Source organism: Mastacembelus armatus, unplaced genomic scaffold (genome assembly GCF_900324485.2).
Source record: "Mastacembelus armatus unplaced genomic scaffold, fMasArm1.2, whole genome shotgun sequence".
NCBI lineage: Eukaryota > Metazoa > Chordata > Actinopteri > Synbranchiformes > Mastacembelidae > Mastacembelus > Mastacembelus armatus.
Genome location: NW_022872866.1, coordinates 994917 through 1021448, shown reverse-complemented (window position 1 = coordinate 1021448; position 26532 = coordinate 994917). Strand labels below are relative to the sequence as shown.

The following is a 26532-nucleotide window of genomic DNA, read 5'->3' as shown; positions in this document are numbered from 1 at the left end:
CTTAGGCTACTGCCCCCACGACCCAGATACGTGGAAAAAGATGCAAAGATAGATGGATGTTTATTGGCTTTGAAATGATTTATAATAAAACTGTCAAATTCCAGCAGAAAGAGGGACTGTCATCAGTTAAAATTATATGGAGCATTCAGCGACAAAAACCAGAACATGAACTGGAAAAACAAGCTAGATCCTCAGAATGCCTGACTTTAAATTGCCTTGTGTTGTGTAGCTGTGTGTTGGTCCTGAGATGGACTAACTAACCCCAGTCTGATGTTTGCTAAACATCACTAATTAACTGTTAACTTTCTCTCCTAGTTAAATAAAACAAACAATCTAAGAGTCGATTTTCCTTTAGTAAAGTCAGGTCCTGGAAATAAAAACTCTAATCCAGAAAGATGGCACCTCGCTTGTCAGAATATTCAGACAAAAAGTCCAACAGATTTTAGTTGCTTTTTCAAAATGAATCTTTATATTAATTCTTATTTTAATGATCCTGAACAAACGGGTGTCTCCTGACCTGAGAGTCTCCAGTCTACAATGTGGACTCCTGAGTCCAGAAAACAACAGCTTCACTCCTGAATCCTGCAGGTCATTGTTGCTCAGATCCAAGTTTTTCAGGCTGGAGGACTGGGAGCTGAGAGCTGAGGCCAGATCTTCACAGCTTCTCTCTGACAGTTGACAGTCTCTGAGCCTTAAAAAGGTACATAAGACAACATTAGTCAGTACGTTATTTAAAATAAGGTCTAGCTTCACTCTGGGAGGCACTCCCTGAGCTCCAGTGCCAACATCTGCTAAAACCACAGTCCGTTTGTTTGTAATTGACTTAGAGTGGAGGAGGGATGCCCAGTCACTACAATACATCAGAGACAGACGTGTGATACAGTAACTAAACTAACATGCCTCAGTTACAAAGATCTTATCACCTGAGTGTCTGGAGTTTGCAGTTGGGACTTCTCAGGCCATCACACAGCGGTTTGATGGAGTCCTGGAGCTCATTTCTGCTCAGGTCTAACTCCTCTAGACCAGAAGACTTTGAGCTGAGAACTGATGAAACACACTCACAACATCTGTCAGTGAGGTGACATTCATTTAACCTAAAGAGAAAAAACTGCTTTAACCACTCTGTCCTCTGCCTCTGTATTTTAGTACAACCTGTGAACGCCAGAGAAGTTGGGTTCCTTCAGACCAAATACTTACAGGGCTGTCTTTGCTGCTTTCAGCACCGGCACCAGCCTCTCCAGAACTGCATCTGATCTGTTGTAGTTCTTCAGGTCAAAAACATCCAGGTTTTCATCAGAAACAAGCAGCAGAAAGGCCAGAGCTGACCAGTCACCAGGTGAACCTATGGTATATCCCAAACTCCGGCTTCGGATTCGCCTTACCAGTGTCTGGTCACCCAGCTCAATTAAACAGTGGAACAGATTGATGCGCTGGTCAGCAAACGACAGTTCCTCAATCTTTGCACGAATGTAGCTGATTATCTCCTCGTTGCTCTGCAGGGATCTTCTCTGAAATCCCACTTTCTGAAGAAGCACCTGATTCTTGTCCTGTGACAAACCAAACAGGAAGCGCAGGAACAAGTCCCATTTTCCATCTTTGGTGGCCAAGGCCAAATCCACTGCATCTTTGTGGAGGTCAACAATAGAAATTTCTTCCTCCCTCCCTCTCTTGCCATTCTCTGACTGTTTCATCTCCGTCTGCAGCAGATTATCTCTGCTCTCAGTGAAGGTCTCCAACACATACAGAGCTGCCAGAAACTCCTGAACAGTTAAATGGATGAAGGAGTAACAGTCCTGTCTGTAAAGACCATGTTCTTTTCTTATGACCTGTGTACAAACTCCTGAGTAAACTGCAGCTTGTTCCAGATCAATCTTACAGTCTTGCAGATCTTCCTTACTGAAGATTAAGTTTCCCTTCTGCAGCTGCTCAAATGCCAGTTTTCCCAATTTCATGATCAGGTCTTTGTCTGTTTCCTCTGTCTCATAATGCTTCTCACGTTTGCGCTGAGTCTGAATGATCAGGAAGTGCATGTACATTTCAGTCACAGTTCTGGGCAACTTGTTTTCCTGAGTGTTGGCGAGGAGACTCTCAAGAACTGTGGCAAAAATCCAGCAGAACATTGGGATGTGGCACATGATGTACAGGCTTCTCAACAGTTTGCACTGAAGATGACTGATGATCTTCTGGGCCTTGTCCCCAAATTTCTTCTGAAAGTACTCCTCCTTCTGCTCGTCATTAAAGCCTCGTACCTCGGTCACTCTGTTGAAGTGCTTGGCAGGAATCTTGCTGGCTGCGGCCGGTCTAGTTGTGATCCAGATTGAGGCTTTGTGCAGCAGGTTCCCTTGGATTAAGTTGGTTAGCAGGGCGTCTACTGTTGCAGTCTGGGTAATGCTGCGGCACCGCTTATTATTCTCAAAGTCCAGAGGGAATTTGCTTTCGTCCAGACCGTCAAAGATGAACAACACACTTGAACTATTGTAGTCTGATCTTTCCAAGTCATTCACTTCTTCAAAATTGTCAGTTATTAAGTCCTTAAGACTACGGGGTTCATCTTTTATTGAATTCAAGTCTCGGAAAGTGAAGGGAAATATGAACTGAATATTCTGGTTGGCTGCTCCTGTGGCCCAGTCATGAGTGAATTTCTGCACAGCTACAGTTTTTCCAATTCCAGCAATTCCCTTGGTCAGGACTCTCTGGGGACGAGACTCTTCCTCTGCTAAAGGTTTAACAATGTCATTGAGGTCGATTTTCCTCTCCTGACTCGTTCTTCTTTGACATTCCAGCTCAACCACTTCATGTTCTCCATTAACGTCCCCACTGCCTCCTTGTGTGATGTAAAGTTCTGTGTAGAACTTGTTTAGAGAAGCCGATGATTCATCATTTGTTTCTGAAATCAGTGCTTCTGTTTTATTTTGAAGGTAAGATTTTAGTTCAGTTTGGCACCTTTGGATATTTTCTGAAAGATGAATGAAAGAACAGTTACAGCAATGACCACCTTTTGTTCATATCCTATTTTGTAGGTTTGGTTTTGGGACAAACGTGAAACACCGAAAAAATTAAAGAGACATGAACCACAGTAGGTCCACACCTGAGTGTAACCTGGCTTTGGCTTAATTTCCTACACTGGACTTCTGGTCCATACAAAGATCATTTTAATTGACTAATAACACTCCACAAATACGGCTCATGGTTAAACAATCAACAATCATAACACTAAACATTGACCTGAGCTCACTACAATAATGAAATGGTTTCATGCTGGTCAACTACCAAGACTAACAGGATTTATTCAAAAAGCTAAACATCATGTACAGTGTAACATGGAGCCATGTTTGAAACAAGAAACCTAAAGTATTTAAACTGAGTGTTAAGCAGTACAGGTTGATGTGGTCTGTCGTGCCCCCGTTTGGAAGACATAAAAATGGACATGACAAGACATGTCTGGGGAACATCTGATGTAGGTTTCACTGTTCACAACTCACTCTAGTTACATTCTGCTGACAGTAAAGTGCAGTAAAAACAGAAAATTAATAGTTTTCTGTTACTTGGTTTAGAAAAAGCTCAGTACCTTTGGTTTTAGGAGCAACAGCATCAGCCTCATGTGTCCTGGAGGGAACCTGACCTGAAACAGGAACAGAAACATCTCTTGAGAAACTCAGACTGATTAATGCAGTCACTCAATAAACCAGAAGGAGCTTCATAGATTCAGGTCAATATTTACCAGGTGTGTTGTTTACAATGATGTTTACATCACCGCCCACATGAGCACCGATAAGCTGAGGTGCCATGCTGACACTTTTATCCTGGGCAGTGACTGTGATGTTCGGAGCTTCCCTCTGAGCTGCAGCTGAAAAAAAATAAAGCTTTTATCTGTTTTGTGCTTTTTGGTGTTTCTTTTCCTCCTGTTTTATTTTATGTTTTTATCTTGTACAGCATTCTGACAAACTTCAGTTTTTAAAAGTGCTAAACAAATTAATTCTTTTGGTGTAGATGTGCAATAGCTACTTCCCAGGCTTTGACTCAAATAAATAGCATCAGATCAGTTTCCTGTCTTTTCTTCTCGTCAGAACAAGCTTTCTTTCTTCCTCAGACAGAGCTGAGTCTGAAAACACATCAGTGATAAGTAATAAAGAAATTAAACCAGCATCTCACCGTCCTGAAATGTATCAGGAACCGCAGTCGGCCGAGTTGCTGCCATTTCCCCAACCAACTCTCGTCACTTCAGACCTTCAGAGCAAACATCACAGAGAATAATACAAGGAGCTGAAATAAAAACGTTTTATATCAGAAATCCTGCATTTCCACACTTACGTTCAGTTTCCTGTAAGTCCTGAAGAAGAAAGAGCACGCCCCATTAGTCGCAGTCTTAGAGGTGTTATTTACTTGTCTGAGTGTTGCCTCCTGCCTAGACTTGTTTTTCACTATGAGGAAGAGCTTCTGCTTTGTTACCACATGCATTGCTCAAACTCACTTCCCTGCATCTCTTTATCATCAGTTACACCACTCCACACACTCCATCCACCTACAGAGCACTTTATTTTCTAGTGTTAACTTTGTACACATCATGTTTACAACACAAACTATATTCATATTCAGCATAGAGCCCTGCAGACTGAAAGTGATGATCACTATTAGTCTGTGCAGTTTTCTAGTCATAAACTATCCCACCCATATTGTATGTAACAGAGACAGAGCAGGAGGACGTCCAGCGGATGTCTCATGGGCTTGGTGCTGGTCTGGAGGAGCTGAAGCAGAATGTCTGGTCAACAGTCCAAAACCCAAGATATTTGATTCACTATGACACAAGACTGAGACAAAATGAATGTAGAAAGACTCATCAGATTTACTAAGACATAAAAACAACTCTTATAACAATTATGTCTGGAACTGTAAATTTATTGTCATGTCATATTATTATTTCCAAAATGCCTGTACCACAGGGAACTGGGCAATCGAATGCAAAAGGTTGTAACAAGCCTGCACATTTGTCACTGGACCCTGAGCTGTTAATACTGGCTAGAGCACTTAAACACAAGTGAACACAGAAATACTGAAGAACTGGATGACAACAACCAGAACCCAGGATACACAGGCTCAGTGAATGTGGTGTTGAAGGTGTGGAGGTGGGTCAGTGTGTCCAAGGAGACTCTGTAGAAGGTCACAGTTCCAGCAGGATAGTCCAGGTACACTGCTACTCTGCGAGAGGCCGAGGGTGTAGAGAGGCCTGTTGTTTTCTTATTGTGACAGACAGAGTACCCATCATCAGAGCAGGACAGAGTCCAGGACTCCTCAGTTTGTCCAAACCTGCTGTTAAAACTGCGTCCTCCCTTTATGATCCCTCTGTATGTCAGTGCTATATTAACCTTTCCTTTCCACTCCACCTCCCAGTAACAGCGACCAGTCAGACCATCTCTGCACAGCAGCTGCTTCCAGTGATCAAACCTGTCGGGATGATCAGGATACGGCTGCTTTTGTTTCACTTCGGTCACCTTCCTGTTGTTATCGGACAGTTTGAGGTTTGTGTGTGCTGTGTCTGGGTCCAGTTTGACTTTACAGACCCCTGATGGAGAAACGAAAAGCAGCAGCAGTTTTATCATGTCACCACTGATTGGTTCCTTTACTGCTTCATTAACAATGACACATTTATTTGGATCTTCTCTCAAACTGAGAATTAAATGCAGACACACGATCTTTAGAGTTAAACAACATTAACGTGCTGCCTTTTTCTAACACTTACACTTCCTCTGACCAGGCTTCAGTCTCTGCTCTCCACCATGGTCCAGCCTGGAGGAACAAACAGACACAATGAGTCTTCAGAAGACTAACTATTAATAATCTGCATAAAACTGGAAAGACGCTGAATGAATTGTCAGGGACTACACTGACTCAGTCTCTTAAACAATTACATCCCTACACGGCAAAATCGCCAGCGTTAAACTCAGGAGTGTTAATTTAACGTTAAAAGTAGTCCCACTGTCCATACCTGAGAGTTTCCAGATTACAGTGTGGATCAGCCTGTGCAGCAAACAGAAGTTCCTCTCCTGAGTCTCCTGGATGGTTGTAGCTCAAGTCCAGCTCTCTCAGATGGGAGGGGTTGGATCTCAGGGCTGAGGCAAGAGCAGCACAGCCTTCTCCTGTGACCTGACAGCCTGAGAGTCTGGAGACAAACACACAAGTGAGTTTTCTCTCAGTTAAGCATGACTTCAGGTTTCAAGTTGGCAGAAATGATGAAGAAAAAGTGGCAGTTTGAACTATCTTTCCCAAAACTGCGCCAAGTAACAAGATGTAGGCAGAGGGGAAGTTGAACTTGCAGGTGCTGTTCCCTCAGTGTCGGCTGAAGCAGTAGCTGGTACCACTGGCACCAATAGCAGGAGATTCTCAATTGGGAAACACTTCCTGTTCTTGATAAGAACTGTTTTCTTGTATTAACACTCGGGTCTGAGGGGGTTTTGAGGCCCTGGACAAAAAGTCTGATAACACTGCAAACAGCACAAACTGGGCTACAATAATATGTGAGCAGCAAGTTGTTTAGTGTTTAGGCATGGTTTGTGAAAAACTAAGTTTTTTAAGTCACTGAAATAAGATCATAAAATACAAACTGAACATTGGTTCACAAGACTTTGGAGAAATGCATTTTGTAGTGTAAAGTGTTTACTTCACAATAATGTGAAAGTCATCGTGTTCACTAATTCACAGAAACCAATACACTGATTTAAATTTTCTAAGACACTTTTGTTTAGAAAGACATATGCAGGAAGGTGTGTCTGAGCATGAATAGTCACATGATTTACCTGAGAAGACAAAAGACGCACTCAAAGACCAGACAAAGACACGCATAATGAGCCTTTCAGTCAATGTGGCTGAGAGGGGATTAGTGCAGCACAATACAACACAATGTGGATCCAAACGTTCGTCATCTCAGTCATGCTTTTACTTTGAGGACAAATTAAACTATTCGTCTCTGTCTGGAACATATGAAGCACTTCTTCCCCTGCGTAACGCGCCATCATCCAAACGCACAGAAAGTGAGTAAATTCTATGATGAAGTTTGACGTTTTATGTCATTTCTCAGGGTCGTGCACATAATTACCTGGTTCACATCCGATTATTTCCATATGAACAGTGCGCTCAGTGCGAGGCAGGAAAAAAATTAGCTGTAATGAGGTGAGACAGGAGAAAACGTACTTCTACTTACGTTCATACGGATTAAATAAAAAGTGATGATTTGTTTTTGAATTGAATTGTTTCATTTAAAAGAAAACATTTCAAGCTTTCTAGCCATATATTTCTTATTTTTATGAAGCAAGTATTCGCTGGGATTCTGGTTGTTTTATTTATGTGTCCGTGAAGAGAGATGACAGAGAAGACAGAGCGCACCCTGTCTGCTTTCTTTATTTAACAAAAGCCCAGCATTTTGTTGTTATTTTGAGGGTATACAACTAAAACTAGACCCTTTACAGATTCAAATGACATATTTCTTTTATCTGTACGATCAGAATTGACAAAGCAATTTAAGTTCGTTTCTGCGTTATCAGGAGAAGCTGCCACAAAACGTGCCGGTGCGTTTGTTGACCCCTGAGGGTTAACTGTATAACTTTATAATGAGTCAGTGCAATCATCAGAATAACTTAGTATTATGTCCTACTAGCATATTAGTTATTAGATTGTTTTGGCTGGCTGTAAAAGTTGAGACCCAACATTTTACTCTGTTATGAAAAAGGTGCTAAGCAACTATTTACCCTATGTTGGTATTTTTTTGATGTGGAAGTGAAATTTTACAGAAAAACGTCTTCTACCACCAATCCAGGGAATTTTTATCAAAATCATGCATACGATTTTCCTATGCCCTGATGAATTGGTACTTCAAACTGTCATATGTTCTTTAACAAATGACAGCATCAAATTCCAGCAGAAAGACGGCAAAGTCCAGGTAATTTAAAGAAGGTATTTTCTTCTCTCACTGATGTGGTTATCTGACCTGAGAGCCTCCAGTCTACAATGTGGACTCATCAGCCCCTCAGACAGAAACTTCACTCCTGAGTCCAGGAGGTCGTTGTTGCTCAGGTCCAGGTCTTTCAGGCTGGAGGACTGGGAGCTGAGAGCTGAGGCCAGATCTTTACAGCTTCTCTCTGACAGTTCACAGCCAATGAGTCTTAAAACACAATGCAGAAGTACATACATGACATAACATCAGTCTCTGTATTTAACCAGTGAACGGCACATAGTGGTGGCACTACTGGTCTGAAAAAGCAGTGATACAATGATTCAGGTCTGAAAACACAACACTGACAAAATCTCCAAAAAAATGGATCAAACAACAGATCTGATGGAAACACCAGGGTCTGGGATGTGAATTTAGCTTTAGAAAGTTTGTGTAGTCTTGGTGTCTGTCCATACCTGAGAGTTCCCAGATTACAGTGTGGACCCACCAGTGCAGCAGACAGAGGTTTCAGTCCTGACTCTACTCTGTGGTTGTAGCTCAGGTCCAGCAATTTCAGACTGGAGCAGATGGATCCCAGAGCTGAGGTCAGAGCAGCACAGCCTTCCCCTGTGATCTTACAGCCTGAGAGTCTGGAGACATAAGATCCAAACACACTGTCGTGGTGAAAAATAGAATGGAACAATTTATTTCTGATTCCTGGTGTCACAGTTTAATAATAAATTCTAGGCTCATTATGAAACAACTGGCAGTTAAGGGTCAACTGGTCTTGAAGTTTTCTGTCTGACCCAACCGAAAGAAGCAGAGTGTGTGAGTGTACATACAGGTGCTACATGTCCAGCTAGAACACAAAAGAACACCCTTCACTGAATTCCCCCCCATCCCAACATGATCTATCACATATTTATATTAATGATCCTGAACAAACGGGTGTCTCCTGACCTGAGAGTCTCCAGTCTACAATGTGGACTCCTGAGTCCAGAAAATAGCAGCTTCACTCCTGAATCCTGCAGGTCATTGTTGCTCAGGTCCAGGTCTTTCAGGCTGGAGGACTGGGAGCTGAGAGCTGAGGCCAGATCTTCACAGCTTCTCTCTGACAGTTGACAGTCTCTGAGCCTTAAAAAGGTACATAAGACAACATTAGTCTGTACGTTATTTAAAATAAGGTCTAGCTTCACTCTGGGAGGCACTCCCTGAGCTCCAGTGCCAACATCTGCTAAAACCACAGTCCGTTTGTTTGTAATTGAATTAGAGTGGAGGAGGGATGCCCAGTCACTACAACACATTAGAGACAGACGTGTGATACAGTAACTAAACTAACATGCCTCAGTTACAAAGATCTTATCACCTGAGTGTCTGGAGTTTGCAGTTGGGACTTCTCAGGCCATCACACAGCGGTTTGATGGAGTCCTGGAGCTCATTTCTGCTCAGGTCTAACTCCTCTAGACCAGAAGACTTTGAGCTGAGAACTGATGAAACATACTCACAACATCTGTCAGTGAGGTGACATCCATTTAACCTAAAGAGAAAAAACTGCTTTAACCACTCTGTCCTCTGCCTCTGTATTTTAGTACAACCTGTGAACTCCAGAGCAGTTGGGTTCCTTCAGACCAAATACTTACAGGGCTGTCTTTGCTGCTTTCAGCACAGGCACCAGCCTCTCCAGAACTGCATCTGATCTGTCGTAGTCCTTCAGGTCAAAAACATCCAGGTTTTCATCAGAAACAAGCAGCACAAAGGCCAGAGCCGACCAGTGTGAAGGTGAAATTTTACTAACATCTCCTGAGCTTTGGTACTTTTGAACTTGCTCTACCAGCGACTGGTCACCCAGCTCATTTAAACAGTAGAACAGATTGATGCTCTTGTCAGTGTACAACAGTTTCTTGATCTTCTTATGAATGTAGCTGATTGTCTCCATGTTGCTCTGTGATTGGCTTGGTGTAAATCCTATTTTCTGAAGAAGCTCCTGATTCTTGTCCTGTGACAAACCAAACAGGAAGCGCAGGAACAAGTCCCATCGTCCTTGATAGCTATTTAAGGTCAAATCCACTGCACTCTCGTGAAGAGAAACAACAGACCGTTTTGCTTTGGTCTGTACTCTCACTCCTCTGCTACTGGCAAGCAGATTATCTCTGCTCTCAGTGAAGGTCTCCAACACATACAGAGCTGCCAGAAACTCCTGAACAGTTAAATGGATGAAGGAGTAACAGTCCTGTCTGTAAAGACCATGTTCTTTTCTTATGACCTGTGTACAAACTCCTGAGTAAACTGCAGCTTGTTCCAGATCAATCTTACAGTCTTGCAGATCTTCCTTACTGAAGATTAAGTTTCCCTTCTGCAGCTGCTCAAATGCCAGTTTTCCCAATTTCATGATCAGGTCTTTGTCTGTTTCCTCTTTCTGATAACGCTTCTCACGTTTGCGCTGAGTCTGAATGATCAGGAAGTGCATGTACATTTCAGTCACAGTTCTGGGCAACTTGTTTTCCTGAGTGTTGGCCAGGAGACTCTCAAGAACTGTGGCAACAATCCAGCAGAACATTGGGATGTGGCACATGATGTACAGACTTCTGAACAGTTTGGACTGAAGATGACTGATGATCTTCTGGGCCTTGTCCCCAAATTTCTTCTGAGAGTACTCCTCCTTCTGCTCGTCATTAAAGCCTCGTACCTCGGTCACTCTGTTGAATTCGACAGGAATCTTGCTGGCTGCGGCCGGTCTAGTTGTGATCCAGATCGAGGCTTTGTGCAGCAGGTTCCCTTGGATTAAGTTGGTTAGCAGGGCGTCTACTGTTGCAGTCTGGGTAATGTTGCGGCACCCCTTATTATTCTCAAAGTCCAGAGGGAATTTGCTTTCGTCCAGACCGTCAAAGATGAACAACACACTTGAACTATTGTAGTCTGATCTTTCCAAGTCATTCACTTCTTCAAAATTGTCAGTTATTAAGTCCTTAAGACTACGGGGTTCATCTTTTATTGAATTCAAGTCTCGGAAAGTGAAGGGAAATATGAACTGAATATTCTGGTTGGCTGCTCCTGTGGCCCAGTCATGAGTGAATTTCTGCACAGCTACAGTTTTTCCAATTCCAGCAATTCCCTTGGTCAGGACTCTCTGGGGACGAGACTCTTCCTCTGCTAAAGGTTTAACAATGTCATTGAGGTCGATTTTCCTCTCCTGACTCGTTCTTCTTTGACATTCCAGCTCAACCACTTCATGTTCTCCATTAACGTCCCCACTGCCTCCTTGTGTGATGTAAAGTTCTGTGTAGATCTTGTTTAGAGAAATCGATGATCCAGCCTCCTTTGTTCCTTGAAACAGATTTTGTGTTTTGATTTGAAGGTAAGATTTTAGTTTAGTTTGGCACCTTTGGATGTTTTCTGAAAGATAAATAAAAGAACAGTTACAGCAATGACCTTCTTTTCTTTGTATGCTGTTGTGCTTCACAAACCTGAAAAAAAACTGAAAAGGAAGACTGAACCACAACGTTGTATTCACCAACAGAACACTCTCAGAGAGCTCCTAACTTTGCTTAAACACTTGTACCGATTAAGAAACATTTTCTTACTACTTTCTCAATTACCTGTCAAGTATAAAAATCACCTTAAGCAGAAGATTTGGTGCCTGTGTTACAACACAAGAGGCAGAAATGCCTGACTCATTATAAAAGTTAATACCTTTATGTTTTAAACCTAAATATTGTGTAAAATGAATCAATATGTTTGAGTTAAAACAGTTAAGAACCACAAATTATTTGATGAAAAATGTTTTAAAATAATGTTTTTTAAATGTATAGACTTTTATTGTGAACAGGGAGCTTGTGTAGAGCCTGTGATTTCTTATTTTTTTCTCTGATCCTAAACTAGGGAGAAATACAGACAGTACATTTTTTTATTTTTGTTTTTCCTCCCTGTCCCTGCCTTGGAGACCTTTTGTACTTTGCTTGGGACTTGGTAGAAAATGTATTTTATTTCAACTCTTTGTTAACTCTCATGGCTATTCTGTAAAAGGTAGCTAAGAAAAGGTAGCGAAGTTATGTTATGTTCTAATGTATTTACTGATGTTAAATACAGCCTCAATGTGATGTCAGTTTCCATTAAACATTGTTTTGTAATTTTGTTCTGAACCAAACGTAGATTAGTAAAGATTTTCAACTTAAGTCATTTCATCTGGAGTCAGTGTGTGAGTTTAAATCTTCCCTAATTTATTTTTATTTTTTAGGCACCTTGGCTCTTAGATTATCCTATACTATCATGATTAACACAAATGATTCAAAAAGCAAAATATCACATTTGAAATATTTAAGACAGAGCGTGTTAAGATTATCTTATCGAAATGTGTCTTCAGTATCTAAACATTCTTTTGCTGCACTGACTTATTTAGATCAAATCTAACTCCTGTATCTCACTTTTCCAGTAATGATTCAGGATGGTAGAAATTCCTGACATGTCACGTCTCTACTGGAATCAAAAAGTGAAATCAGCTTTCAACAAGACAAAATATGCTGTTTGGGAATCACTTTGGGTTCACTGTTAGTTATTTTTAATTTTGCTGACCTGATGAGAGTAGAAATCAGAACACGTCATGTTAACAGCCAACTATGCAGTTTCTTTACTACTTCCTCTTTGAACTGATGCTGTTGGACGGGAACATCCAGCTGTGTTTGCATCGACTCCACAACAACTCACTCTAGTTACATTCTGCTGACAGTAAAGTGCAGTAGAAACAGTAAATTAATAGTTTTGTGTTACTTGGTTTAGAAAAAGCTCAGTACCTTTGGTTTTAGGAGCAACAGCATCAGCCTCATGTGTCCTGGAGGGAACCTGACCTGAAACAGGAACAGAAACATCTCTTGAGAAACTCAGACTGATTAATGCAGTCACTCAATTAATCAGAAGGAGCTTAATAAATTCAGGTCAATATTTACCATAAGTGTTGTTTACAGTGATGTTTACATCACGGGTCACATGAGTACTGGTAAACTGAGGTGCGATGATGACACTTTCATTCTGGGCAGTGACTGTGATGTTTGGAGCTTCTCTCTGAGCTGCAGCTATAAAATGATCAGGAGCCAGAATCCAGAAATGAATGACCTTTCATCTAAGACTGGCATGTGTATGAGGGATTCCTAGATTCTGTTTTGTAATTTAATTTAATCTAATTTAGCAAAGACCTGAAAACACTGAGATTACATTCAAACTGACCAACACAACCTTCTTATTTACCCTATGTAACTAAGAATGTGAAAATATTAAATATGTGTAAGTAATAAGTGTTTAAATCCAAATGTTAATAATTAGCTGGTTACTTCTTAATTTCCAGTAGACAAATGACACACACACACACACAAACATATATAGATATAAAATTCAACTTATATATGAATATATACACTAAATATGTGCTGTTAGTATGGTCGTACAACTACCAGAAAGGGAAATTCACAGGGTGGGACTGACTCAAAATAAATAGCATCAGATCAGTTTCCAGTTTGTTCTTCTCGTCAGAACAAGTTTTCTTTCTTCCTCAGACAGAGCTGAGTCTGAAAACACATCCGTGATAAGTAATATAGAAATTAAACCAGCATCTCACCGTCCTGGGATGTATCAGGAACCACAGTCGGACCACTTGGACTTTCCATTTCCCCAACCAGCTCTCCTCACTTCAGACCTTCAGAACAAACATCACAGAGAATAATACAAGGAGCTGAAATAACAAAAGTGCTTTATATCACAAATCCTGCATTTCCACACTTACGTTCAGTTTCCTGTAAGTCCTGTTAATGTCAGTTAAAAAGAAATTATAAAACTGAAAGTCAAACTTTGTGTGTGGACACTCGACTGTGGCCAAAACCAAACACACTGAATGTGAGCCCAAACTGAGCCCGGTTCTGCTGGAGGATTCTTCTTCCGTTAAAGGGAGTTTTTCCTCTCCACTGTCGCCAAGTGCTGCTCATAAGGGATTTGTCGGGTTTCTGTAAAGTTCCTTGAGACCACTGTGTTGAAGCTGTAAGTTACAAAGAGAAAATAAAAACATCAGGGCGGTAGTAGCCTGATACTGACACTTTTACAGTTGATTGCCAACCAGTTTATAAAGAACGGATGGCGGGTTTCGACGTCATCCGCGACTTTTTGATTGGCACACCATGACATCACATGACCAGGATTATACCATTATGTGAAATATGGTAGGGGGGGCAGATGGAGACGCGGGGGAGCCGGATTTAAATGCAAGCGCGTCAGGAACAAAAACAGAAAAAAGTATAATCTTGCTGCATTTCCGTGACATTGAAGACTGGAGAAGAATTTCTAAGATGAAAACATCCGTCAAAGCAGTGTCAACAACAAACCTGCACAGAGATCCAGGAGCCGCTCACCTGTTAGCTGTTCATTTAAAGCTTTGATTAAAATGTTCAATAATAGTAACTGGGTTTTTTGCAAAGAAAAAAGGCATAAAAATAAAGCTTTTATGAAAACACAATACAAATTGCTTACCAACACACAGACCATTCATGATTGGTAAATTCGGCTAAAATAGAAGGCGCCGAGTGATACTCAATGAAAACCCATTTGGGAATCTTCAGAGCCAGCTCTTCTAAGGGAGCCCAGCCAAAAGAGCCGGACCTCCCATCACTGTTTCACTCCCTACGCGTCAGGACACGGAGCTCAAACGATGGCGCCGAGGCAGTCACAAACCTTTACCTCTTCCGGGATCAAACACCTGACGACAATAACGAACCGGGGTGTATCGCTATTCCATGAATTGTGTCCACCTCACGTCCTTTCCTTGCACATGACAGGACTAAGGAAAGGATGCAAAGAGGGGACTCGAGGAAACAAATGGCATGAGACGTATCGAGTATGATCCTTAACGTGCCGGACCGCAGGAACGAGCTTTTACCTGTGTATCTGGGTCACTGTCACATGTTATATAGCTGGTATGGCACCAAACCACTCAAATCTGTCAAAGCTGTCAAGCTGTCATTGCCTCAGAATGCATTGAAACACCATGAGCCAATGAAAAGCTTTGAAACATTTTGAAGCAATGAAGCGCGAAGCGAAACAGTAGGTTCGAGGCTTCGAACATCATCAGTCACGTGACACTGGTGTTTTGATACAAGCCTCGACACAGTGTTTCGATTCACATCACATCACAGGAAGAGTGACAAGCTCCGAAGCCTCGGTATCATTTGCCCATCACTACTATTCTCGTTATTTCCACAACACACCTGCCTCCAACGGGACAAGCAGCAAAAGCAAAACCTTCACCTTGGAAGATTCTTGGTTGACACAACTGCGATTTATGTCTGTTGAGATTCTCAGTCGTCCAGGTGAAGTAATCGACAGTAGATAACCTAGATAACCTGCAATTTACTGCTTTTATTTTTACTGCTTGAACTGAACAGCCATTAAACAGGCTACTTAAAGAACCTGTCATTTGTTCTCACAATAACATTAAAGGGTGGCAAAAACGTTGACATTATATATTATATCATGTATGTCAGGTTGATTGTTTGTCTCTATGTGGCCTTGTGATGGACTGGTGACCTGTCCAGGGTGTACCCCTGCCTTTCACCCAAAGAGAGCTGGGATAGGCTCCAGCAGATCAGCAGGCAGGGCAAACATGGAACGCCATAACCAAGTGGCCGGCATAGTGTACAGGAACATCTGTGCTGAGTATGGGCTGGAGGTCCCAAGGTCAAAATGGGACACACCTCCACAGATGGTGGAGAATGACCGAGCTAAGATCCTGTGGGACTTCCAGATACTGACCGACAAACTGGTGATGGCTAACCAAACAGACATAGTGGTGGTGGACAAACAGCAGAAGAAGGCCATAGTGGTAGATGTAGCAAACCCAAGTGATAGAAACATCAGGAAGAAGGAACATGAGAAATACCAAGGGCTGAAAGAAGAACTAGAAAAGATGTGGAAGGTGAAGACAACAATGGTCCCCTGTGGTAATCAGTACACTTGGGTTGTGACCCCCGAACTGGGACAGGGGCTCCAACAGATCCCAGGAACAACACCAGAGCTCTCTGTCTGGAAGGGTCCAGTCCTAGGAACAGCTAAGATACTGCAAAGAACCCTCAAACTCCCAGGCCACTGGTAGAGGACCCAAGATTGAGGAAGACACACACCACCCGTACGGGTGAGAAGGGAATTTTATATATATGTAAGTCCTCCTTGCTGTGAGGCAACAGTGCTAACCACTAAGTTACATAAATTCATTTTCTTAAACACTGTTTAGCTATTAGCATTCTTGTAATTTAATTCACATTTTCATTCTTGAAACTCGATTGACATGAAAGCTGTGTAATAGTAGTTGAGCAACAAGGAATAATCATCTGAATGTGCAAGACTCCTCAGGTGGACTCAAGCCACTGGTCCACATGGATCAGCAGGTTGGTCTGCAGCTGCTGGAGGTGGAGATAAGAACCTGCTCATCAACAAGTTTAATGTATCAGAGAAAGAAGTGATGACGTATCACTGTTGTCATCACTACTGTCCAAAGGCCTTAGGTAGACAGGATAATCAGTTATTGCAGCTGTAATAACCTTGTACCTTAGAGCTGTTTTTCAGCTGGAACCTGAACAAACAAAGTTCTGGTAGAGTTTTAGCCAGGATGCTGCTTCCTTTAAAAACTGATGGTCACTTTGAAATTGCTTAGTGAATTTCTGTGACGTCTCCATAGGAATATGTTAAATGTAAAACATTGCCCAATTTTTGTCAGTGTCACTTAGGTGGCAATCACTGTTCAGATGTTGTACCACTTCGTCAGTGTCGGTGTCTTCAGACGGCAGCTTCAGACCTGATTCTGCTGGAAATGAAAACTCTTGCTCAGCTCCAGGGTTTGACTTCAGGGCCGAGGCCAGAACCTCACAGTTGCTGTCTTTGCAGTCTGACAACCTGAAATGGAGATAAACTGATATAATTACTCTGTAGCCTGTAAGGCTATTTCCAGGTTGTCACGAGTCTGTTAAAGTCATACCTGTGGTCTTCTGCTGTTGAGGCCGAGGCCAGAACCTCACAGCCGTTGTCTTTGCAGTCTGACATCCTGAGACAGAAAGAAATTGCTATAATTACCTAAATTAAACCTAATTAGCCTAAAACCTTTGCTGTCTCTCTAAAATCACACCTGTGGTCTTCTGCTGCTGATTAACATGTATCTCATTATATATAATGTAAGGGTTTCTTATAGGTTAAATGGTCAGGGAGGCCGGAGCTGACAGCAAGGGTCTGATATGTTTTGGGCATTTTTTTTTTTTATCTTTGAAGGTTGCACAACAAAAGATAGGGAAATCTATTAAATAAATGTTCTTTTTTGAATCGGTTCTTTTAAATCAAATTTATTTTTGGATACGTTCTTCCCATATGAACTCAACAAGTGTAACACAGAGAATGCAGTCAGAAGGGCAAATAACGTAGTTTGTTGATTTAAAATGACAACAAAAGGTAAATAAAACCTCAACAAACAAGATATGAAATACTGAAACCGCCCACCACATCCCCTTGTCTTGACTGATCAATTATATACCTCTTCCTGCAAAATCCTCCTAGCTTGTAAATGTAGTTTGCATATTAAAGCATGTCAGCAGTTTGACTGACACTGAAATGATTTAAAATTAAAAATCAGATCCATTATATTTATTGAATTGCAGAAGTAGTAGCAAAGTAAGAAAGAATTACTGAGTAGTCTCACCTCAGTATTGTATGCTGGGATTTCCTCAGCCAATCAGAGAGCAGCTTTCTCCCCTGCTCCGTTATGCCGTTGTAGCGCAGGTCGAGCTCCTTCAGAGCAGAGCAGCGGCTGAGGGCACGTGTCAAAGACTCGCAACAGGCTGCTGTTAATGTGCAGCATGTCAGGCTGGAAGGAGACGTTATTAAGCACAGCTTTCACAGAGTTTGTTTCATGTCATAACGTCTTGTGGAAAGATTTACCTAAATGTACATATAACTACATATGAAACACACCAAAACTTTTAACATTTGTATTCTGCTTCAGTGGTGAGTTTTAGTGTGAAATGATCAGCCTGAAATACTAGGAAAGTAACAGTACCCACAGTACACAATACTTACTTTAGTGACTCCAGGTGGCAAAGAGGCTCTTCCAAAAATTCAGAAAGGTTTTTCACACCAGAGTCTTGGAGGTCATTTCTTGACAGATCCAGAACTTTCAGGTGGGCAGGGTTTGACTTCAAACTAGAAGCCAGGGCTGCACAGCCACTCCTGCTAAACCGACAGCCAGACAGTCTGTTGGAAAAAAACAGGTTGAACTTATAGGTGGGAAAATGCAGTTGCAGCTCAGATTTCTTTTCTTTTCAAATGGTCAACAGTGTTGAGCCAGTGACTCCACAGGCATAAGATGATTCATTTGTTTTTAAATTTAGGCTTTGTAAATGAACTGACAAACAGGCACACATGATGTTTCAAATATGTAGCGGGTTAATAAGTCCCCTTATCTAATCGGACAAATCGGCAGTCAATTTAGTGTCTTTTAGCTGCAGGTCTCGATACAGGCTTCAACAGCTGATTTTGGTGGACACATATAAAAAAACACCTTCACCGTGGAGATGAAGAGAGCGTCACGTGACCCGCACATTGAAAAGCACCGTCTGGTACGCTTGTGTTGTTGTTGTTGTTTTTTTTTTTTAACATTCATTGGACTGATTTTTGAAAAACCTGTATCAGAGTCTCACCTTAGGATATCCATTTTACAATTTGGATCTTTCAGAACAGCAGCGATCTCTGTCACTCCAGCATCACCCAGGTTGTTCCCACCTAGATCCAACTCCCTCAGGTGGAAAGGATTTGAAGCTAGAGCTGAGGCCAGGGCTGCAGCACTTTTCTTTTCCAGATCTGTATTAAAAAGCCTTCACCAAAAACAAAGAAATTGTTCTTTTACTCCCCAAAGAACTCCCACTTTTGTATGCAAGTTATCACAGAATGAAAGTGTAACTATGGCCCTTCACACTGCTAAATGCATTATTGGCTGAACAGGAACAGACAAAAACCTACTGCATTTATGACACATGGTGCTTGAAGATGCTTTTCTCATGTGTCACAGCCCTGACACTAACCCACTCAAATCTTATGCACCTGCATTCGGTAGCAGTCAGTAAAAGTGGTCGACCTTGAAGCAACAGGAACAAAAACAGCAGCTGTGTTTGGTGTAATGCAGGGCTGAAACTAAACTGATTATTAAAATCATTTGCTTTTTATTACATGTAGAGCAAACTCATTGTTTAAGGTTCATATGTTGACAATAAAATGGTTTATATTCTTTTGTAAAAGTTAAATTAATTGATTAATTGAAAACAAAATTGGCCGATTAATCAGTTATTAAAATAGTTGTTTGTTGCATGACTGAGCCGAGGTGCCAGTACCAGAAATCAAGCCTCAGTTCTCTGCTGCAGTGGGTAATAATTTTGCTGTAAGATTTTCAATGGCAGCTGCAAATAAACTAGCTAATTTTACTGTTTTCCAAGTAAATGTTAAGAACAGTGTGACTTGATATAGAAAGTAGAAAAAGTGAAACTTGATCTAAACAGTAAAATGCCATCCCCATGTCTACTACAGCCCAGGACCTAGTTTAGTACAAGACTATTTTGGTGAAATGACTGCTGAGAGTCTTACCATAATCTCTCCAGCTGGCACTCAGGATGCTTCAGAAAGCTACAGAGATGAGAAACCTCCCGGCCTCCAAAACTATTTCGGCTCAGATCTAGGTTTTTCAGAAGAGAGATGTTCAACCCGAGAGCTGAAGCCACAGTTTTCCATCCATCCCCTGTAATGCCACACTCACTTAACCTGCAAACAGGACACACATAAATGACCCCATAAATTTACTGTGGATATTCATGGTCCCCAGAGGACTGAATGTGTTACACTCCCTTTAGGCCAAAAAGTCCTTTAGACTTGAATTATCCCTTTGCCTCCAACAGGACTCTCTGGAGCAACTTTACAACTTTGTTCCAATGCCAACACTAAGAGTGCAAAAATAACACATTAACATTTTACCTCAGTGTTTCCAAAGAGCATTTGTTCACAACCTCAAGGACTGGAACCACTGAAGTCAGGGGATCAGCTGGAGGCGCTTTCAGAAGGTGACTGACCATCAGACGTTCTTTATGATCCATCATGTCTACAACAAGAATTTTATTTTTGCTGATATCCAGCTCTCTGAGGCAAGAGTGTGAAGCCAGACCACTGGATAATGACAAGTGCCCTTTTGCTGTAATGCTGCATTCTTCCAAACTGCACAAAGAAGAAAAAACATGATTTATAACCTATTTGCCACATTCACAAATCAAAAATCACAAAACAGTAGAGAACATTGATGGTTTCCGTGCTAGGACAGATCTTCACTTCATACATGCTTCCCTTAGGCAATGTCATTAGGAAGCACTCTATGAATTACCATGGCTATGCAGATGACACTCAGCTGTATCTATCTAACAATATAGCTACTTTAGATGGTTGATGATGATTAGCTCTTATTAAGATGTGTCCTTTAATTCACACATAAAACAAATGTCTGTTACTATCTTCTGTCACTTACACAACATTGTCAAAATTAGGAGCATCCTGTCTCAAAATGATGCAGAAAAACTAGTCCATGCATTTGTTACCTCAAGGCTAGATTACTGTAACTCTGTACTATCTGGATGTCCCAGTATCTCCATAAAAAGCCTCCAGTTAATCCAGAAAGCTGCAGCCAGAGTCCTGACAGGAAAATGCCACAGTAAATGTCCAGGGTCCTTAATATCAAGTTTTTTTTAATAACTGCACTTATGTTTGCAAGTTTCAGAATTACAGGTAGTTAATGCATTGTTGATTTTTAGTTTGTTTATGCTGCTGTGAAGGCAAGAACAGTTTCACATACTGTAGAAAACAAGGTTTTTTTCCAATGATAATTATTCATCCTCTTGAAAGTGACTGATATGGCCAAGTATGGTGACCCATACTCAGAATTTGTGCTCTGCATTTAACCCACCCAAGTGCACACAGCAGTGAACACACACTCACACCGTGCACACACCTCAGTCGTGGTATTGAGAGTGGACAGAGCAATGGCTATTCACTCTGTGCCACCGACAATTCCTGCCAGAGCTGAGACTCGAACCTGCAATTTTCAGGTTATAAAGTCTGACTCCCTAGCCATTAGGCCATGATTGCCAAAAAATGTGAAGTGTAAAAATAACGTATGGCAGATCCACCTCTAGATTAGATTTATAGTCTGAGCCCACCATTTTTTTTTTTGCTGACATTGTTTGCCTTTTTTATGTTAAGCCACACTGAATGAGAATGATATGGTTGATTATCAGCTACACAACCATCACAACTAGTTACTCAGTGTAAATATTCAAAAATGACTGACGCCCCATAAGACATAGCTTATGACTACTACTCAGAACTACACTATGATGTACCATAAAATGTCCATTTTATATTATCGATCATCATGCAAAAACCTTGCTTTTGTAAATTACTGCCCCTAAACTAAGAGACCTGGATGTGTTTACCTGAGTCTCTGGAGTTTGCAGTTGGGACTTTTTAGGCCATCAGAGAGCAGGTTGATTCCAGAGTCCAGCAGTTCATTTCTGCTCAGGTCTAATTCCTCTAGACCAGAAGACTTTGAGCTGAGAACTGATGAAATACACTTGCAGGATCTGTCAGTGAGGTGACAGTCATTTAACCTAAAGAGAAAAAACTGCTTTAACCACTCTGTCCTCTGCCTCTGTATTTTAGTACAACCTGTGAACTCCAGAGCAGTTGGGTTCCTTCAGACCAAATACTTACAGGGCTGTCTTTGCTGCTTTCAGCACCGGCACCAGTCTCTCCAGAACTGCATCTGATCTGTCGTAGTCCTTCAGGTCAAAAACATCCAGGTTTTCATCAGAAACAAGCAGCACAAAGGCCAGAGCCGACCAGTGTGAAGGTGAAATTTTACTAACATCTCCTGAGCTTTGGTACTTTTGAACTTGCTCTACCAGCGACTGGTCACCCAGCTCATTTAAACAGTAGAACAGATTGATGCTCTTGTCAGTGTACGACAGTTTCTTGATCTTCTCATGAATGTATATGATTGTCTCCTTGTTGCTCTGTGATTGGCTTGGTGTAAATCCTATTTTCTGAAGAAGCTTCCGATTTTTATCCTGTGAGAGGCCGAGCAGGAAGCGGAGGAACAAGTCCCATTGTCCATAATTACCATCCAAAGTCATATTCACTGCATCTTTGTGGAGGAGAATTATAGGAATGTTTCCTTTCTCTGAAGCCACTCTCACACTTGTCCTACTGGCAAGCAGATTATCTCTGCTCTCAGTGAAGGTCTCTAACACATACAGAGCTGCCAGAAACTCCTGAACAGTTAAATGGATGAAGGAGTAACAGTCCTGTCTGTAAAGACCATGTTCTTTTCTTATGACCTGTGTACAAACCCCTGAGTAAACTGCAGCTTGTTCCAGATCAATCTTACAGTCTTGCAGATCTTCCTTACTGAAGATTAAGTTTCCCTTCTGCAGCTGCTCAAATGCCAGTTTTCCCAATTTCATGATCAGGTCTTTGTCTGTTTCCTCTTTCTGATAACGCTTCTCACGTTTGCGCTGAGTCTGAATGATCAGGAAGTGCATGTACATTTCAGTCACAGTTCTGGGCAACTTGTTTTCCTGAGTGTTGGCCAGGAGACTCTCAAGAACTGTGGCTGAAATCCAGCAGAACATTGGGATGTGGCACATGATGTACAGGCTTCTCAACAGTTTGGACTGAAGATGACTGATGATCTTCTGGACAACATCTTTGTCCCCAAATTTCTTCTGAAAGTACTCCTCCTTCTGCTCGTCATTAAAGCCTCGTACCTCTGTCACTCTGTTGAAGTGCTTGGCAGGAATCTTGCTGGCTGCAGCCGGTCTAGTTGTGATCCAGATCGAGGCTTTGTGCAGAAGGTTCCCTTGGATTAAGTTGGTTAGCAGGGCGTCTACTGTTGCAGTCCGAGTAATGTTGCGGCACCGCTTATTATTCTCAAAGTCCAGAGGGAATTTGCTTTCGTCCAGACCGTCAAAGATGAACAACACACTTGAACTATTGTAGTCTGATCTTTCCAAGTCATTCACTTCTTCAAAATTGTCAGTTATTAAGTCCTTAAGACTACGGGGTTCATCTTTTATTGAATTCAAGTCTCGGAAAGTGAAGGGAAATATGAACTGAATATTCTGGTTGGCTGCTCCTGTGGCCCAGTCATGAGTGAATTTCTGCACAGCTACAGTTTTTCCAATGCCAGCAATTCCCTTGGTCAGGACTCTCTGGGGACGAGACTCTTCCTCTGCTAAAGGTTTAACAATGTCATTGAGGTCGATTTTCCTCTCCTGACTCGTTCTTCTTTGACACTCCAGCTCAACCACTTCATGTTCTCCATTAACGTCCCCACTGCCTCCTTGTGTGATGTAAAGTTCTGTGTAGATCTTGTTTAGAGAAGTCGATGATTCATCATTTGTTTCTGAAATCAGTGCTTCTGTTTTATTTTGAAGGTAAGACTTTAGTTCAGTTTGGCACCTTTGGATATTTTCTGAAAGATAAGTAAAATTATGATTTTATTAACATAATTTTTCTTTTCACATTCCAAATAAGCACATACTGTTTTCAAGTGTTCAGACAACCACAAAAGGACCAGACCCAAACCACACTGGGTCTACCTGTATCTTGGTCAGATATTGGAAAGCTAGTAAGTAAATTAGCATTTATTTAAAAAGCAAAACCTCCTGCCAAGTACAGGATGGAAAGATGACAGGAAAGAAAAACAGGTGATGGTCGCTGACTTCTCTGAATGTGGAAGTCACACTTTCAGGTTTAATTATCACATCATCATATTATTATTATTTCTGCCTCCCCTTTAATAGCAGTAAGGTAAATGTTTTTGTCATTTCGTTACAAAATATCTGTTGATGGGTCATATCTGTCTTTAGACAACACAGTACCTTTGGCATTAGCCTCATGTGTCCTGGCAAGAATCTGGCCTGAAACAGAAACAGGAACATCTCTTGAGAAAGGCAGAACAATTTATGCAATTACACAAATAAACAGAGAAGCTTCAGAAATTCATGTCAGTATTTACCACATGTGTTGTTTACAGTGATGTTTACATCACCGTTCACATGAGTACTGGTAAGCTGAGGTGCCATGCTGACACTTCCATTTTGGGAGGTGATGTTCTGAGGTACAGCTGAAAGACAACAGATAAAATGATCAGGAGCCAGGAACAAAAGAACATTATTTGAAAATGATTTGGCTCAGACTACAAATTATGGTAGGCTATCTGAAACCGCAATACCAACAAAGGTCAGTAGGTGGCAAGTTCATTTCAGTTACTTTTGATATCAAGTTGTACAAGATGACAAACTAAAACACAAAATGTTTTAAAATAAATATCATATCAATATCATGTTACAACGATATGTGAAACTCAATCCATCCATCCATCATCTAGACCCCCTTAGTCCTAACCAGGGTCCCAGGGATCTGCTGGAGCCTATCCCAGCTCTCTCTGGGTGAAAGGCAGGGGTCCACCCTGGACAGGTCCCCAGTCCATCACAGGGCCACATAGAGACAAACAACCTCACACACTCACACTCACTCCTATGGGCAATTTAGAGTCACCAATCAACCTGACATACATGTTTTTGGACTGTGGGAGGAAACCAGAGTACCTGGAGAAAACCCACACAAGCACAGGGAGAACATGCAAACTCCACACAGAAAGGCCCCTGATGGGTTTAGAACCAGGAACCTTCTTGCTGTGAGGCAACAGGGCTAACCACTAATCCACCATGCTGCCCTATGTGAAACTCAGGCTAATTCGTTGGTAGAATAACATCTGATTAGCAACCATTCAGTGAAGGATATAGGGGAAAGGACATGGGTCCACTTTTTTCTTTTAAAAACACAATGTGCAGTTTTAGAACTTTTCTCGTCTGTCCTCCTCATATTCACTGTCACACATACATACATACCGACCCTTGTGTAAGCAACATACACCAATATTGAGGTATGTTAAAAATTCATATAACAAAAATAAACACCAGTATTTGGTTTGAACCAGTTTACCGCCCAGAACTATTACAATTTCATTCCTGTCATTCCTGCCTACAACATGCAGATCCTGACAGAGCATCTCTGCCACATAATGCATGTCCCAGGTAAGTTGGCTGCAAAATACAGTGAGACCAAACCATATCATAACTACATATCATGTCTGCATCCATCCCTCATATATTAAAGACACTTAGAACTAAACTGGGCAAGTTACGTGTGTTGTTATGTGAGCAAATGTCAGGCTAATCTTAATGAGGAAACACTGAGTCCAGCCTAATAAAACACAGATAACAGTCTCAGATGCCTTACTTCTAGTTTCCATTCCCCTGACCAAACAGGTTGAGTTGGGTCTGAGTTGCAGTAACTTATTATATTATCTCAACTATTACCTTCTTTCTGCCTCTAGACTGGCTGTTCATGTCTTGGTTTCAGAAAGTAAAACAAAGGAAAACATTCCCCCATCACTGTTTCTCTTGCTTTTCTGATGCCAGACTGCATATTAAGAACTCAGTGACATTTACTAAGGAAAGTAAACAAGACTCTTACCATAGCGTGATCCATCAGGAGGCAAATCCTGGGCAGTCGCTTCCATTCTGCATTTGCCCACGCAGCTCTGCTGACTCTAAATCTACAGAATAAACCTCACACAGAGAATAAAACAAGTACTTTTAGAGAGCACAAGACTTTGCAGATGAAATCAAAGTCAAAACTCAAACATTGTGTCTTTCTGTTTGAAGCTCAACTGGTTTTGATTGTGTGAAAGCAGGAAATGGTTTTATTGTGGTACCACCCACATTACTCATCAGACTCACCAGGCTGCTTTCTACCTCTAAAAATAGAAGATTAAAAGATTTAACCGTGTCCCCAGGTGACTTAATGCTGAGCCGTTTTTCAATAACAATGTAAGCAGACAGGTCAGTTGCTTTAGGTTTCAGTTTCCTGTCTCTGATATGGTGTGGATGGGGGACTGAGGAAAATCAGACATAGCAGCAGTGCTGTGCACAGTTATAAAAAGGCTTGACATTGTTTGGACTGCAACTGTAACTGGACCCCCACATGCTGCACGACGAGCTGCACTGGACCAACACAACTAACTATTCTTAGATCTTTCGTTCTGCTGATCATTATTAGTCTGTGCAGTTTTCTAGTGATAAACTATCCCACCCATATTGTATGCAGTGTTCATTTCGTTGACGAAATATTTTTGTTATAATTTTCGTTGTTTTCACGAACGAAAACGAGACGATAACTAATTAAAAATTAAGTGATGATGAAAACTATAATTAAAATATACTGACATTTCGTTAACTAATAAAAACGACGTTTTTATTAAAGATCCAATCAGAATCTTCTTGGACGCACATTTGAAAAGTAACTGATCCACCTGGTGACGTGGGATGTGCGAGTCCACGACATCATCATCATCATAGCCTGCACTGGGTTTGTGTCTGACTTAAACTATAATGAAATGGAAACAGCTGGAGAAAACAAAGAGAAGATATATGGGTCAG

General features: G+C 41.4%; 2 protein-coding genes across 7 annotated transcripts in view; both read right to left on the bottom strand.

Moving 5' to 3' along the window:
* Positions 1–14015, bottom strand: part of LOC113140172 (NACHT, LRR and PYD domains-containing protein 12-like) — a 33516-nt gene extending 19501 nt beyond the window's left edge. For 2 of the 6 annotated variants that reach the window (XM_026323927.1, XM_026323929.1), the window contains exons 1-8: positions 13527–14015; positions 12862–12987; positions 12709–12762; positions 9562–11314; positions 9288–9458; positions 8882–9055; positions 8398–8571; positions 7979–8152 (exon numbers count right to left, since the gene is read on the bottom strand). In XM_026323927.1, the coding sequence (XP_026179712.1) occupies positions 7979–8152; positions 8398–8571; positions 8882–9055; positions 9288–9458; positions 9562–11314; positions 12709–12762; positions 12862–12987; positions 13527–13575 (2675 nt within the window). In that variant the 5' untranslated portion in view covers positions 13576–14015. Of the gene's footprint in view, positions 1–517; positions 692–923; positions 1095–1197; positions 2957–3568; positions 3623–3721; positions 3848–4152; positions 4228–4311; positions 4456–4875; positions 5561–5737; positions 5785–5983; positions 6158–7978; positions 8153–8397; positions 8572–8881; positions 9056–9287; positions 9459–9561; positions 11315–12708; positions 12763–12861; positions 12988–13526 lie in introns of those variants that run through there. The other 4 variants (XM_026323930.1, XM_026323928.1, XM_026323934.1 and 1 more) reach the window with 4 other exon arrangements.
* Positions 14016–16106: 2091 nt separating this feature from the next.
* LOC113140175 (NACHT, LRR and PYD domains-containing protein 3-like) lies at positions 16107–25777 on the bottom strand. Its single transcript, XM_026323937.1, has 12 exons — positions 25568–25777; positions 24045–24152; positions 23908–23946; positions 21737–23498; positions 21460–21633; positions 19955–20191; positions 19571–19744; positions 18634–18807; positions 18014–18187; positions 17637–17801; positions 16926–16991; positions 16107–16843 (listed from the first exon to the last, which is right to left on the bottom strand). Exons 1-12 carry the CDS (start codon positions 25611–25613, stop codon positions 16636–16638), a joined length of 3327 nt encoding a protein of 1108 aa, XP_026179722.1. The 5' UTR covers positions 25614–25777; the 3' UTR covers positions 16107–16635.
* Positions 25778–26532: the final 755 nt, after the last annotated feature.